The sequence below is a fragment of the Lotus japonicus genome, chromosome 4 (genome assembly GCF_012489685.1).
Source record: "Lotus japonicus ecotype B-129 chromosome 4, LjGifu_v1.2".
NCBI classification, from domain to species: domain Eukaryota; kingdom Viridiplantae; phylum Streptophyta; class Magnoliopsida; order Fabales; family Fabaceae; genus Lotus; species Lotus japonicus.
Genome location: NC_080044.1, coordinates 55,219,204 through 55,233,886, shown reverse-complemented (window position 1 = coordinate 55,233,886; position 14,683 = coordinate 55,219,204). Strand labels below are relative to the sequence as shown.

General features: G+C 37.8%; 3 protein-coding genes across 3 annotated transcripts; all 3 read left to right on the top strand.

Annotated features, from left to right (window-relative positions):
• Positions 1-3,731: 3,731 nt before the first annotated feature.
• Positions 3,732-4,766, top strand: LOC130712996 (auxin response factor 8-like). The gene is made up of 4 exons (XM_057562803.1): positions 3,732-3,771; positions 4,011-4,123; positions 4,499-4,597; positions 4,707-4,766. Exons 1-4 carry the CDS (start codon positions 3,732-3,734, stop codon positions 4,764-4,766), a joined length of 312 nt encoding a protein of 103 aa, XP_057418786.1.
• Positions 4,767-12,205: 7,439 nt separating this feature from the next.
• LOC130712995 (uncharacterized) lies at positions 12,206-12,772 on the top strand. Its single transcript, XM_057562802.1, has one exon. The coding sequence runs from the start codon at positions 12,206-12,208 to the stop codon at positions 12,770-12,772; it is 567 nt and encodes a 188-aa protein (XP_057418785.1).
• A 102-nt stretch (positions 12,773-12,874) lies between these two features.
• Positions 12,875-13,477, top strand: LOC130712994 (uncharacterized). Its single transcript, XM_057562801.1, has one exon. The coding sequence runs from the start codon at positions 12,875-12,877 to the stop codon at positions 13,475-13,477; it is 603 nt and encodes a 200-aa protein (XP_057418784.1).
• Positions 13,478-14,683: the final 1,206 nt, after the last annotated feature.

The following is a 14,683-nucleotide window of genomic DNA, read 5'->3' as shown; positions in this document are numbered from 1 at the left end:
TTTTGAAGTTTGGGGACGATTTTCGCAGGAAGACAATAGTTGGGGGACCAAAAGTGCAATTAAGCCTATTATTAATGAACCAAACCTTTCAGTTCCAAACTGTCAAGACCTTCGCTAGAAATTTGTTCTAAAGTACGCCCATTAGTACTACTATAAGAGCAAAGCAACATGCTTCTTATATTGGGAGATAGACAAAAGCAGAGGTTGCTTTAGTAAGCTTTCTCACCTGGATCAACAGAAAAAAGCAACTGAAACTCGATCGATGAAAGTTGGAATGACAAGTTTTACTCTTAAAGTCTTCGGCAGGAGGAGGATACAAGAGATCGACCTTGAAGCAAGCAAGGTATGGTGGGTGTCATCATCTTCATCGATATTACCCACCAGATAGACTTGAGAAAAGACTTTCAGACATCCTGAGAGTAAGGAGAAGCTGGATCTAAATATATTAGAAAGAGCCTAAAAGCTTTTATATATAGGAAGAATATTTTACATGAATATACTTCTACATAAAAATAAATGTTAATAAGATTTCATCGGAATTTTTTTTTTGTTACAAGAAAAACATAATATAATATAGTTTGATGTTAATTTTTTACTACATAATAATATAGACCACTTTAATTTTTTTGTACAAATTATTATAGGAGTTAAATTCTCCTACGGGAAGAAATATATTTTAACAAGAAAGTACCTTCATTAAGTATTAATTAATGTATCAAATACAATAACAAATTTCGCGGTACATTCTTTTTTTTCTAAGATTAAAATGTGTTCTGAATGCTTTATTGGTGATTCTTCATATCTATAATTTGTGTTATTGTCTTTAGACTCATGAAGAATGTGAAACGACTTCATGTTGATATGGGTCAAACTTAGTTTATTTTATTGTGTAAAAAATGAACTCGCATAATCACGTACATAAAGAATCTTTTCTCTTTTTTTCATTGTAGATTAAATCAGCTATTGTTTATTAGCCATTATTAAACCACATCCCCTAATATGTTTTGCATAATTTGAGATTTGGTTAACCAATTTTTTTATTAGTTATTCAGTTGTACGAAGTTCAATCTATGCAACAAGGGTTTTAATTTAAGACTTTTTGTCCACTTTGCTCATCATTTCATACTCTTCTATTTCATCAGTTGTTTATTATATTTTTAATGATCAATGTATTAATTGACCTATCAAATATAATAGATGTATTCCCCGTGCAACGCGCGGGTAAAAAACACTAGTAATAATAATAATAGGTAAGAGGCTAAGCTCGATAAAAAGACAGTGAGGATTACAAAAACAAAAGTCCTCAACTATCCGCAAAAATACACATCACTTAACCCCCTAAAAAAATAAACAAAGGAACCTCCCAAAATAATAGATAAAAACAACGGAAGCAAAACAAAAGACCTAAGCCAAAACCAAAGGAAACACCAAGAGCAACGATGACACTCAGGGCGGCCACCACTCCTCCATTTCTTTAAAACAAATTTTATGAAAAAATAGTTGTGATACCAGGTTCTTAGAAATCAATTTTAGATATTTTTTTGTTTCAATTTGAAACTATTTTTGTTTAATTTAAAAACTGATCTTAGATAGTATATCTTAAAAAAATTAAATATGAATTAGAAAATTATGGGGAAAACGTAGATAAATATTAAGATATCTAATAAAAGTAACCCCCAAAGATATTAAGGAGTGTTTAAAAAAATAACTGAAATAGAAATTTTTAAAAAACTTAGGTAAATATTGTGAAACGTGATCAGAAAATTATGATCTTTACATAACTAAATATTTGTGAAACTTGATTTGATCTTTTATATCTATTTTTGTTGGTTACAATCTTTTAAATCAATTTGAGATTATGTTAGTTATTATTTGAAAAAATTCTGATGAAAAAAAATAACTGAACTTAGATATTAGATTGTTAAATATATAAAAGTGAAATATAACAGTAACAACCAAACCGCACTACTAAAAAATAAATTATTCTTAAAATTCACAAAATTTTACATTTTTTTTTTCTAGAACAAAGAGATTTTATTAATAGATAAAATAAATCATGAGAACAATCCTCTCCTCTAGATTATTTAGAGGACAATAAAAAACTGAGATCCCAAGATGAGACAAGACAACTCAATGTCCTAATAAACCCTTGTGCTAAATTGGTGTCAAGATATGCTAGTGAAAGAGCCTCATTATTCTTAACAAAAAATTTACATGTTAAATCCTTATTCTTTATATTTTTATTTGTTAAATCCTTTATTCTTTATATTTTTACATGTTAAATCCTTGTTCTTTATATTTTTACATGTCTTATTGAAAATATTAGAAAGTGTTATTATATACATACAACATAAAATCAGTAAATAATGCGTTATAAAACATACCTTGAAACTCCTTTATTTTCTCACACATTATAACAACAACAACATTTGTAGTATCGTTAGCGGCTAGAAAACGATCAATCTCATCAACATAGTGTCCCTGAAAAGAGCAACTAAGCTCCACACTATTTAACAAATGAAAATAAAAAATATATATCTCAAAATAAATTAAGTTGATAGACACTAAAATAAAATAATCAATTATCAAGTTCCCAAAGTTATCCAGCACAATCTGTTTCATCTTTTTTTCACCATCAAAGCTACACTGCTCACCAATACGACTCAATAAAATCACGTATGTTCAACCCAAAAGATCTGATCAGTATTAAAGAGCACCATCGAATGTTATCTCTAATTGACTAATTATGTGGTGGAAATAATCATAGTTTATTTTTTTTTTTAATTTCTTAATATGCTAACACCTGATTGGTGTAGATGTAGGTAGTGGGATCAAAATTTGAGCCGAAGATTAATGTTAGATATATTGCAGATTAAAAAAAAATCAAAAATAAAATTAATTAGATGGCTTATTACACGCTTACCCTTCAATAAAATATCAAATATCAATTGAGTCATTCCAAAGTTTCAAAAAGTGGAATTAACATTTTCATCTATAGACTTTATAAAAAAACAACCTTATCTGAAATCATTAGATGAGGTGACACTCAGGTTCACTCTCCTCTCACCCCCTCATTATCTGACAAATGTCACACCCACAGCAATTCAGAGAATTTTATTAAATGCAAAAGTTTCTCCTATAATTTGGTTTTGTTGTCCCCATTAATTATAGATTACATTATCATTTACTATAAATGCTTATGATTCTTTCAAATAATCTGCACAATTGCTAAAAACAAGAATTCTAACCATTTGAATCAACCTTTTTATATCAATCAACCTTCTCATATCAAAAAGTATTTTTTTCCATTTTCTATTCAATTGACATGTTAGATCTGAATTTTTTCTGTTAACTAATACCGAGTTATTGGATTTTTCAATTGCATTTGATGATTACCCACAAGAGATATTTTTTAAATCGGCCTTTTCATAACATTCGAACTTTTATCACCCTTATGCTCCAAATTTTTAGTTTCATGTGATTTATCATATGTGATTCTAACCATTTTTTCTTTGGATGGTGCAACATTACTACATTAGACAAGAAAGGGTACATTAGACAAGAAAGGGTATATTTCCTTATGTTAATTCATGATTATGGAGCGTTATATTACATGGACAAATATGTCATAATTGCTTGGATATTATGAATTGTTACCTCTTGCTAATTGCAGCTTCAATGATTGCCATTTTTGTTAATGTATCTAGCTACTGAAATTGTTATTATCTAACATGAGTGATGCTTTCATATCTTTTAATTTTCTGAGATGGGGTATGTGGAAATTCAACCATTTGGGATCTGGTTTAGTCCTGTTTATGACACAGCTTAGAGATCAGAAAAAGTAAATTAGCTTCATTTGCCAAATAAATACACCTATTATGGGATTTGCTTTGTGGTTTTTTTATTAAGATCTTGGATTTTTCTAGAGTTTGTCAAAATCAATTAGTCCTTTGGGACAAGCTATGAGCTTTTTCTCTTCCATATTCATGACAATGGGATGGATTTTGCAGGGGAAAAGCCAGCTCTAGATTCAGAGCTTTGGCATGCTTGTGCTGGCCCCCTTGTCTCTTTGCCAGCACTTGGAAGCCGCGTGGTGTACTTTCCACAAGGTCACAGTGAACAGGTGACTAAAATATGATTGAAGATTATTGTATTGCTCCCTTAAAAAAAAAAACAACCTTGTGGACACTGTGTTTTACATTCTTTTACTCATGGTAAGAATATAGTAATGGTAAGAAACTAAGAATCTTCAGTTTCTGGTAAGGTGGATGCTATATTATTTCTCCTGTCTCAGTCTCCATGGTGCTTCCCATTTGGAGGGTGGGATTACTTTTGCTTAACTGGCTCAAAAGCTCAATTCTTGAGTTTTGAACTGTTGCAGACATGAATTAACTTCACTTAACTCCCAGAAACCAGAAAATTAACTTTTTGAAAATATCTCTTTCTTTTTTTATGCATCTGCAACATGTCCTAACTGAGCACTTGTTGTTCTGTTCAGGTAGCTGTGTCAACTAACAAGGAAGTGGATGCTCATATTCCAAACTATCCAAGCTTACCTCCTCAACTGATTTGCCAACTTCATAATGTGACTATGCATGTATGGCTTTCTTTTACTTCTTTGGTTTCCTTTTGTTCCAATTTTTGCCATTCTGTGATTCTTGCACCTTCTTTGCCTTTAATAATCCGATTGTTTGTTTTGGATTCAGGCTGATGCTGAGACTGATGAAGTTTATGCACAGATGACCTTGCATTCTTGCAACCTCTGAATCCTGTATGATACACTGTCTTCAACTCAAGGATATTTTCTGGTTTAATATCCAAATGCACAATTTTAGCATTGTCAGGCCGTCTCAACCAATATTAAGGCCTAAAGCGAACTCTAAGATTGAGCCTTTAGAAAATTAATTTTTTAAATAAATAATTTAAATAAAATTTATTTTTCGGGCTTTTTGAGATGAAAATTGTTTATTAAATTATCATAATTGATTTCTTTTAAAAAACATTCAATAGAATAAAACCAACCAATTTAATCTTTGTTGAGACATTTTTTATCTTAAATATGATTTTATTAATTTTAATTTTGAAAAATTACGTTCCGCAGAAGCAACACTTATAGGAATTGTTAACATTGTTCTATAAGTAATGTATGCATTTGGGAAAATTCAAAAAAAAAATGTATGCATTTGGGAAAGAATCAATTCCTTTTACATAATTAAGTATGTCAATTGGTGTATCATTTCTACATGTATAATTTCTTTTAAGATGTTTAATTCTATAAATAAATCTAGTCCATCAATATCTGAGTTTTCATTATGTTTTAATGAAAGTTCATGATTTTAACAGTATTCTTTTAACTTTTCATTAACAAATGACCTTATTTTCCCAATGTTCAAAAGAAATCCAAAAATATCACTATACAAGAGGTAGATGAAGAATTGGAGAGGGTAGAAGAAGAATAATTCAAAGAGATTAAATGAAAAGTCACACTCCTCCTCTACTTATTATCAATTCAAAATACACAATAAATTGAATTTAATTTAAAATAAATGTTTCACTTAATAGATCTATTCTTTTAGGCACTCAATATGCTATTTAATTGGTCTATTCTTGGATAATTTCCTTTGAAATATATACTAGTTTTTTTTAAAAAAAATTGGGGCCTAAAAAATTTGGGGGCCTAAAGCGAGGGCTCTACTAGCCTAAGGGTTGAGACGGCCCTGAGCATTGCACCCTGAATGTAGGCAATCCAAACCACGAGCAACTCCCATTGTGATTTTATATAAATCATCCATGCTCAAGGGTGATTTAGCTGATGGTCCATCTATGAAGATAAACTGGTCAAGGGAACCTCCGGGAAAAAACTCAAATATAAGAGCTCTCATGGAGCCATCAAAGTAGTATCCCAAAAGATTCACAACGTTCTTGTGACTTGTGTGATGTTTTGATCATGCTCTCGGCCTCATTTATGAATTCTCCATGATCTTTTCTGGATTCTCTCAATATCTTGACTGCTACATCACAATCATTGAGCACTCCTCTGTACACATCACCAAAACCGCCTTATCCTAGCTTAGAACTACGGTTGTTGGTAATCTTCTCGATATCTGACCATGTCCATCTTTTTGCGCTTAGATCCATAAGATGTGGTGTGTCATCTTCATTGTCATGATTTCTTTCAATCACCGACTTCTCCTCAATATCTTCTTGGCATCCTGACTTGTGCATTAACCACCAAACTGCACATATGACCACCGCTACGATTGTTACAGCTGTAACACCGGTAACAACACGGAATTGTTCTGATTTGTAACGACCGAGTGTTTTCGGTAATCCTGCCGCCTTGCTGCAAACGTGGCCATCATATTGTCCTTCGCAGAGACAATCAAATTGGTTTAGATTGTTGTTGAAACTACATGCCCCGCCAGAGTTTGAGTCACTGCAACTGTCACATTTCTCTTCGTCCACACCGGAGTGACCCTCAAATCCTTTCTCGAGAACATAACTCAGGGATAATTTCCTTGTAACTACTACATTAAAAGCTTCTTTCAAGGTAGCTCCGTCGATGATCACCATGGTCACCAAGTCCTATTGACAGTTTAGCTGGAAGGAAGGATGACCGCAATGTTTTGGTTGCTCAGCGGTCCAAAAGGGGTATTTTATAAGGTTGGGTAAAGGTCTGCACCTCATGGGTTTACATTCGGCCGGCTGGGCATAAACAACAACGTTTTATTAAAAGGATAAATAGAAAAATGGAATAAGAAATATTGGAATAGCCATATTGAAGAGAAAATGTGAAGATTGAGGCTGGAGATGATTTAGGTTCATTTTGGGATGAAGGAAGTGCTGCTGCAAGCCTTTATTTATAAAGGAAACAATGGAGAAAATTGAGGTGAATGTGGGTATGGGAGAGTTTGTCGGATGTGGGCACAGACTTTCTTCAAACCACCTAGTTGAATACCCCATACAACGCTTTGCACGGGTGACTTTATCATTAAACTTGTGTACCATTATTTTTTTATTTTTGTAATTTTAATTGCCCAAATATTTTTTCTAAGAACTTTAAAATTCCACAAATATATAAATGTTTGTTAGAAAGATATATTTAAAATATTTTTTATACTATAAAAAAAGATTGTTTGCTTATGGATTTCATATATTAAATCATTTATTTAAAAATAAAAAATGTTAATGTTAATTGAGAAAAAACTTTTGAAAAATAGTTTTACATAAGATATTTCAATTTAAAATCATAATAGTAAAGAAATGATATCTAGGGGTTAGAATGATAAACTTATTTTGAAATTATTTTTATAATTATCAATTTATAAAATTGGCATGACGTGCATTTATTCAGAAGATGAGCTTGTTTTGTCGCTTGTTGACCATGTTAAATTTTGTAGACATCGAGCATGGGTTTGATTTGCTTGCTGATTTTTGTTGTGTATATTTATAACTCTTTTTGGGGGTTTCTCTCTAGGATGTTGCTCGTTTGTATTTTTTTTTTCTTGTCCTTGTTGGTGTTTGGCTGGTTTTTTTCGGGGTTGATTTTATTTTTACTGGGTTTTGCTATCTTTCGAGATGATCTATGTAAAATTTTGTTAACATTTTTTAAAAACTATATATATCTTATGTTGAATTTATAGTATAACAAAACATAAGATGATGAAAAAATAAATTAAAAATTTTAAAAAAGTGAATTGTATCTTAATTTGAATTTTAGGATAAAATTTGTTGATAATTTCTGAACTAAGATAGTGCTTATTTTATATGATACTTTTTAGCAGAGAAAATAATTATAAGACTTTAAACTCGTTTTTTGTTTTTTGTTTTTTTTGTAATAATAACATTTGCATGTTGTTAAAAGTGTTAAAAATATAATAAATTTTATATTCTTTGTAAGTTTTTTCAATAGTTTTTTAGATTAATTTTTATATGCATTTTATCTGACACGTAAAATCTTTCATATTTCTTTATAATGCACATGATTTTTAAAACTATTATTTTAGGGTAAAGTAAAACTTTCTGAATCAAAAAGCGATATTAGATTGTTTGTAACATTAGGAAATAAACCCGGAGGGCTCTCTTCAACCCATGTATGAACATAATTATACAAAGCCAACTTTGGTATATAGTTTTTCACCACATTGGAGAACAACTTCACATGAACCAAATTGTATAGAAGGCAAAAACTTGACTAAGGTCCCTATAATATTCCTCCACAATTACTGCAAGTGGGAGTGTGATGCCCCTGGTGATTTCCACCCATCATGTAACAGAAGAATATATTCAGAAACCAGAGATGTAAACCCCATTGGATAACAAATCTGGATATCCCATCTCAAGAATAGGCTCTCGGCTAGCATTGAATCCAGTGTAAGACCAAATGGGGGAGCATGTGGAAGTCATGATCTGACTTTTATCATCCGTTACAATTAGGCCAAAACCAACAAAGTTCATGATAGATTTTGTTCAATATTAACACTTGAATCTAAATTTTTATATTAGTCCTAGAACTAAATTAAATAATCTCATATTTTGTCATTTATGTTGAAAGTTTTGACTTTTATATTAATAATTTTTTTATATTGATTTGAACGTTTTCCCTTTAATAGATGTGGCTAGGTTTAATTTTCAAATTTTAAAATGTTTTTATTTTATTTTACAGATATTTAAAAACTAAAACTAATTTCAAAGCTTATAATGTATTAATATCTAATGGCACTATGTGGTTTGATAGATACATGATTTATGAACCTAGGCACTTAAAGTGGGCTCTGAGCGAAAAAAAATTCAGTTCTTTCTAATTCTTCATTCTTGATTTAATATTTTTTTTCTATGGGTTATGATGCTTCTAAAAATAGGTAATAGTCAGTTAGGGATGTGATTTTAAAAATAATATAATATTATAAAACACCATTATTTTGAAACCATATATAATTCTAGAAATTTACTTGTTATGGGTTCTTCTCTTCATTGATCTTTCTAAGATCTGGTTGAGGAAAGGAAAAAATTGTTTTTGAATAAAGGAAAATATTTAGTCTTTGCCCGGGATGATGAAGATGTGAGAAGAGATGAGTTTGATGTTGCCAAGGATGATGATGATGGTGGATGGGGTGGTTGAAAAGGAATAGAGGTAGATGACTCCAAAAAAAATAAGTTGCATTTTAGATAAAAGTTATTTAGATTAACTCTTAATTTAAGATCTTTTATATTGATGAGGGAGGTGGGGTGTCTTGGAGTAAACCACATTTAAGGAGAAGTCAATGGCCTAGCCGATCATCTCGCCAAAACAGGAGTTCATCGTGAATCCCCGATTTGGGGGAAATTCTGAATGTCATTGGCTCTGTGTTATTTGTGAGGGTATCACGTTATAAGTTAGTGGAATAAGTCACAACACTTACTCCATGAGTTAATGGACCCCTTTTCTTTAATTTTTTATGTTTTTCTTTGGTAAATATGATTTTTTTCGGTAAAGTAAGGTTAAAAATATGAATTTTTTCGGTAAATTAAGGTTAAAAACGTTCAATGAAATTTTTTAAAACAGACTTTAGCATCCATGAGGAGCATGTCAATAAAGTCAGGTTGATTAGGATCTTTGGTGTTGGAGACCCTCTATAGGCCTATTATCCTGACAACTATCTTCAAAGCATTTCTGTCGGAGGTAACCTTAATTCTAGAGATAGATTCGACCTTAGAATTCATGGTGTGTTAGCTATGAAGTCACCAACAATGTGAATAAAAAGTATGATATTTTACTTTGTAGAAACATGTTTAAAAAAAATTAAACTTATTTTGTGAACTTCCCTTACTGGACACATATATTTTTTTTTACATGTGATGAGTTTTAAAATGTTGAAACAAATATAAATAAAATATTCACATTGCTCTTTTTTTTTATAAAATTAGTTTTAATATTTATGGATGGATATGTTTTTTTTTATTTATAGCAATGTGTTATTGGTTTTTTGTTATGGAGGGAATTGCTGCCTGATTTAATTATTTTTAAGAATTCTTTCCGGTTTTAAAATGCATGTTAAATTTAAACTTTTTTGGTTCTTTGGCCACCAGTCTTCACGGGGAAAGGGGTCCCACGTGATTAATTTGGCTTGGGATACGGTAGTGATGTCTCTGACCACAACGGTATTATTTTTGACCTCAGAGGGGATCGAACCCGGGCCAGAAGCCTAGGCGAAAATGCATGTTAAATTTAAACTTAAAATTACTGAATCGATTTTTTTATTTTTAAAATTTTTATTACTTATGTGAATGCAGTTTTTTTTTGTTACAATTAAATGCAGATTTAATAGTGTTTTAAAAAATATGTATTTCAAAGTTAAGAAAAAATAAAATTTATATTTCAATTTGTTTTTATTTTATTTGAAAAATGTATAAAATATGTATTAATAGATATAGATAGATGGATATAGATATGTTCAGGGACGGACGGAGACACACCGACCCCTACCCCAGTATGGTTAGTACCTGTTCTGGGACGGACGGAGACACACCGACCTCTACCCCCAGTATGGTTAGTACCCGATCAGGGTTACCCGGTGAAGGCCCCGAGGGGACGACCGGGGTGGGATGTCCGGGCCCTGTACCACAAGCAGGACGACATCCTCCCCTGATCCAAGAACCTAGACCCCACCACCTAGAGGTTGACCTAGGCCCACCACCCTACGGAACTAGGGTGGTTGGGAGGTGGGTCCCTAGGGATTCTAGGCCGTTGGATCACTGCTAACAACAGGAGGAGCAGAAGGATCCAACGGCTCCTAGTCCACCGGTACGGACCATGCATGACGTTGCATGGCTCCAATCCTAATACCCCAACGTGTATATAAGGGAGGCGACACATCCATTCTAAGGTACGTTATTCTCTTCACCTCACCACTCACTTACTCGATTCCCCTACTCACTTTGGCATTGGAGTCCCCTGCAGAAGCCCCTCCCAGGATCACTCAGCTCGTCAGCACACCAGCCCTTCTTCCCTCTTGGCTGCCCCAGCACTCCGTGATCATCCCGATCATTTGGCGCCGTCTGTGGGGATCAAGTAAACATTTCCTCCGCCGCGTGCCGTCAGAGACAAGAACAGCTACGAGACGCAATGGTAGAGACACGACAGACTTCTCGCCGTTTCAACCCAACTCCCGAGGGCCATGTGGAAACACTTGATGAATCTGCGAACCGTCAACCCTCCCCCCGACCCCAGAGGACTACCCCTCCAACTCCGCCTCGGGGACGATCCCCGGAGCCAGGGATCCTCACCCCCCACGCTACTCACGAAGCCATGTGCAGGCTTGAGGCCCGAGTTAAGGCGATGGAAGAGGAGCATCCTCCGAAGGTAGGGGAAGAACGCAATGTCCAGGCCCGCAACACTCGGGACGAAATCCGTGCCCTTCGAGCGCGCCTCCGCCAACTGGAGGAACTGGAAGAACGATCCAGACTGGATCCGATGTTCTCTCAAGAGGGGGAGACGGGAAGGAGACCACTCCCACCTTCAAACTACCAAGACGACCATGGCCGAGAACAGACTACGGAAAGAGCCGTAAATCAACCCTCCCATCACCGGAGGCACCACTTCCCTCGCAGGAGTTACTCCGGACGAAGGAGCCTCGTTTCCACCAAGGAACCACTCAGGGACCCGGTTCGCCCGCACGACGCCCTGGTTACCCTACCGCAGACGATCAACGACCCTCTCTCTCTAGACATCATGGCAACCTCTTTCCCCCCAGGATGGTCAAGACCTAAAATGAAACTCTACGAGGGTGACTCTGACCCGACTAAGCATATCAACTTCTTCGTGGGAGCCATGCAGTATGCCGGAGCTAGCGACCCGATCTACTGCCGCTGCTTTCCGATGAGCTTGGGGAAGGACCCAATGAACTGGTTCCAGAACCTCCCCAACAACTCCATTCACAACTGGGAAGGAGTCATGTCAAATTTTTTAGCCCAGTACTCCTCAGTGAGAAACATTCCGAAATCAGAGGAGACCCTAGCCCTGATCAAGCAGAGCGAGAAGGAATCCCTGAAGGCCTTCCTTAACCGCTTCAACAAAGAAGCATGAGACATTTCGGACCTCCCCCCTCAAGTCCGCCTAATCTTGGTACGACAAGCGCTCAGGCCAGGTCCTTTCTCGACTTCCCTAGATGGGAAGAAAGCCAGGACACTGGAGGAATTTCAAACCCGATCAGAGAAATATATTAACATGGAGGAAGCGGCGACATTGAGGTCAACCAATCAAAACCCAGTCCATAGGCCCTCTGAGAAAGCCCGGGACCCTGGAGAAACTAAGCGCGATCGCGAGCCCCGGCGGAAGAGCCAGGATGAGAAAAAGCAAAAACGGAAGAAGTTCGATAGCTACACCCCCCTGAACTCTTCCCTCTCCCGCATCTTGCGGGAGAGAGCCTCCACCGACCTCAGGGACAAGGCCCCCCCACTACTCACTCGGGGGGATAAGCTGGATTCAAAAAGGTTCTGCGAATTCCATGACAGCCCCGGCCATAACACAGACGAGTGTCTGAACCTGAAGTACAAAGTAGAAGAACTAGTCAGAATCGGAAGATTGTCAAAGTACGTCGCTCTCTCCTCAGGCGACCTCCCTCGTCCGCCCAGAGCCCGGGCCCGAACTCCGCCCAGGAACCGAGCCCGAACACCCCCTCGGGCGAGGAGCCCTCATCGTCGCCGAAGTCCCGACCGACGCAGGAGCCCCGATCGTCGTAGAAGTCCAGGTCGACGCCGATCTCCAGATTGGCGGGACCAAGATGAAGTATGAAGGCGCCACGGGACTAACCTAGTCAGTGTCAGTTCGATTGCTGGAGGATGGACCGCCGACGGACCATCAAACAACAGTCGGAAGAGGAGTACTCGAGTCATCATGTCAGCCGCTGGACGACCTCTCCCCAGCTCCCTCCGCCCACCGCAGCAGAAGGTTCCCATCACCTTCACGGAAGACGACTACGACACGGACACCGGCGAGGAGGACGATTTGATTGTCGTGGAAGCCCTCATCGCAAACGGTAAGGTACGACGGGTTCTCATCGACACAGGTAGTTCCGCTGACATTATGTTTTATGATGCTTATAAAACCCTAGGCTTATCTGTGAAAGACCTGATCCCCTACGACCACGACTTGATCGGGTTCATTGGGGACAGAGTTCTGCCCTTAGGATATTTTGATACATACCTCTCCCTAGGAGACCATGATGTTTGCAGGACTGTAAAGGCCCGGTTCTTGGTGGTGAAATGCCCAACAGCGTACAACGCCATCATCGGTAGACCGAGCCTCAATGTTTACCGGGCCATTGTCTCCACCCACCACCTGATGATGAAGTACCCATGGGCCGGAAGGGCAGTTTCCGTACGCGGAAACCTAACCATGACCAGGGGGTGTTATAACTCCAGCTGCAGGATGGCACGAGAGGACCGCAAAAGGAAGGAGCCCGACCGCGGGAAAAGAGTCGAAAGCTTCCACCTCTGAGCAGGAGCATGCTTGACCGACATCGACCCGAGAGTGGACCAGTCCAGAGAGGACCAACGCCTTAACCCTGATGGGGAGGCTCGGTCTGTCCGGATCGGCCATTGCCCCGAGCAAATCACGAAGCTGGCACGAGACCTCCCGCAGGACCTGTCGAACCGACAGGAAGACCTTCTGAAGAGTAACGGGCACTTATTTTCCTGGTCATCCGGGATATGCCGGGCATCGACCCAGCGTTCTGCAACCACAAGCTATCAGTAGACCGGAAATTCAAGCCAGTGGCCCAGAAGAAGAGACAGATGAGTGCAGAGAAGCAGGAAGCGATCAAGGAACAGACAACCGAACTTCTACGAGCCGGGATCATTCGCGAAGTCAAGTACACCACTTGGCTGTCGAACGTGGTCCTGGTCAAGAAATCTAATGGGAAGTGGAGGATGTGCGTTGACTACACAGACCTGAACAAGGCCTGCCCGAAGGACCCCTTTCCCCTCCCCAGCATCGATGCCCTGGTGGACAACTCCTCGGGGTACGAGTATTTGTCCCTCATGGACGCGTATTCCGAGTACAACCAAATTCCGATGTACAGAGAAGATGAAGAAAAGACTGCTTTCATAACCGATCGGGGGACATATTGCTACACTCTGCTTCCGTTCAGCCTAAAAAATGCAGTGGCCACCTACCAACGGATGATGACCAAGATTTTCGGGGCACTTATAGGGAAGTCAGTTGAAGTCTACATCGATGACATTATCGTAAAAACACCAAGGGAAGGCGACCACGCAGCCGATCTCGTCGTGGTCTTTGAACAGCTGAAGAAGCACAATATGCGCCTCAACCCCGAAAAATGTACCTTCGAGGTCAAAAGCGGGAAGTTCCTAGGATATATGCTCACAAGTCGCGGGATTGAACTAAACCCCGAGAAGTGTCAGGTCATCGTAGACATGAAAAGCCCCCGGACGGTCAAAGAAGTCCAGCAACTGGCAGGACGGATGGCTGCAATAGGAAGATTTCTCCCCAAGGCCTCCCTACGAGCCCTACCTCTTTATACCCTACTAAAGAAGGGAGCGAACTTTGCTTGGTCGGAAGAGGCTGAGTAAGCCTTCTCTCGGCTGAAAGAGATTTTCACCTCTCCACCGGTCCTGTCAAGTCCAAAACCGGGGGAGCCCCTGTACCTATACTTAGCCGTTCGGGACAAGGCTGTGAGCTCCG

What these genes read in the sequence shown, in the direction of transcription:
- LOC130712995 (XM_057562802.1), top strand. Translation starts at nt 12,206, where the DNA reads ATGGAGGAAGCGGCGACATTGAGGTCAACCAATCAAAACCCAGTCCAT.
- LOC130712994 (XM_057562801.1), top strand. Translation starts at nt 12,875, where the DNA reads ATGTCAGCCGCTGGACGACCTCTCCCCAGCTCCCTCCGCCCACCGCAG.
- LOC130712996 (XM_057562803.1), top strand. Translation starts at nt 3,732, where the DNA reads ATGAGTGATGCTTTCATATCTTTTAATTTTCTGAGATGGG. An exon ending in TTTTAATTTTCTGAGATGGG is followed by an intron (nt 3,772 to 4,010) that starts GTATGTGGAAAT and finishes TGGATTTTGCAG; the next exon opens with GGGAAAAGCCAGCTCTAGAT. An exon ending in TTCATAATGTGACTATGCAT is followed by an intron (nt 4,598 to 4,706) that starts GTATGGCTTTCT and finishes TTTTGGATTCAG; the next exon opens with GCTGATGCTGAGACTGATGA.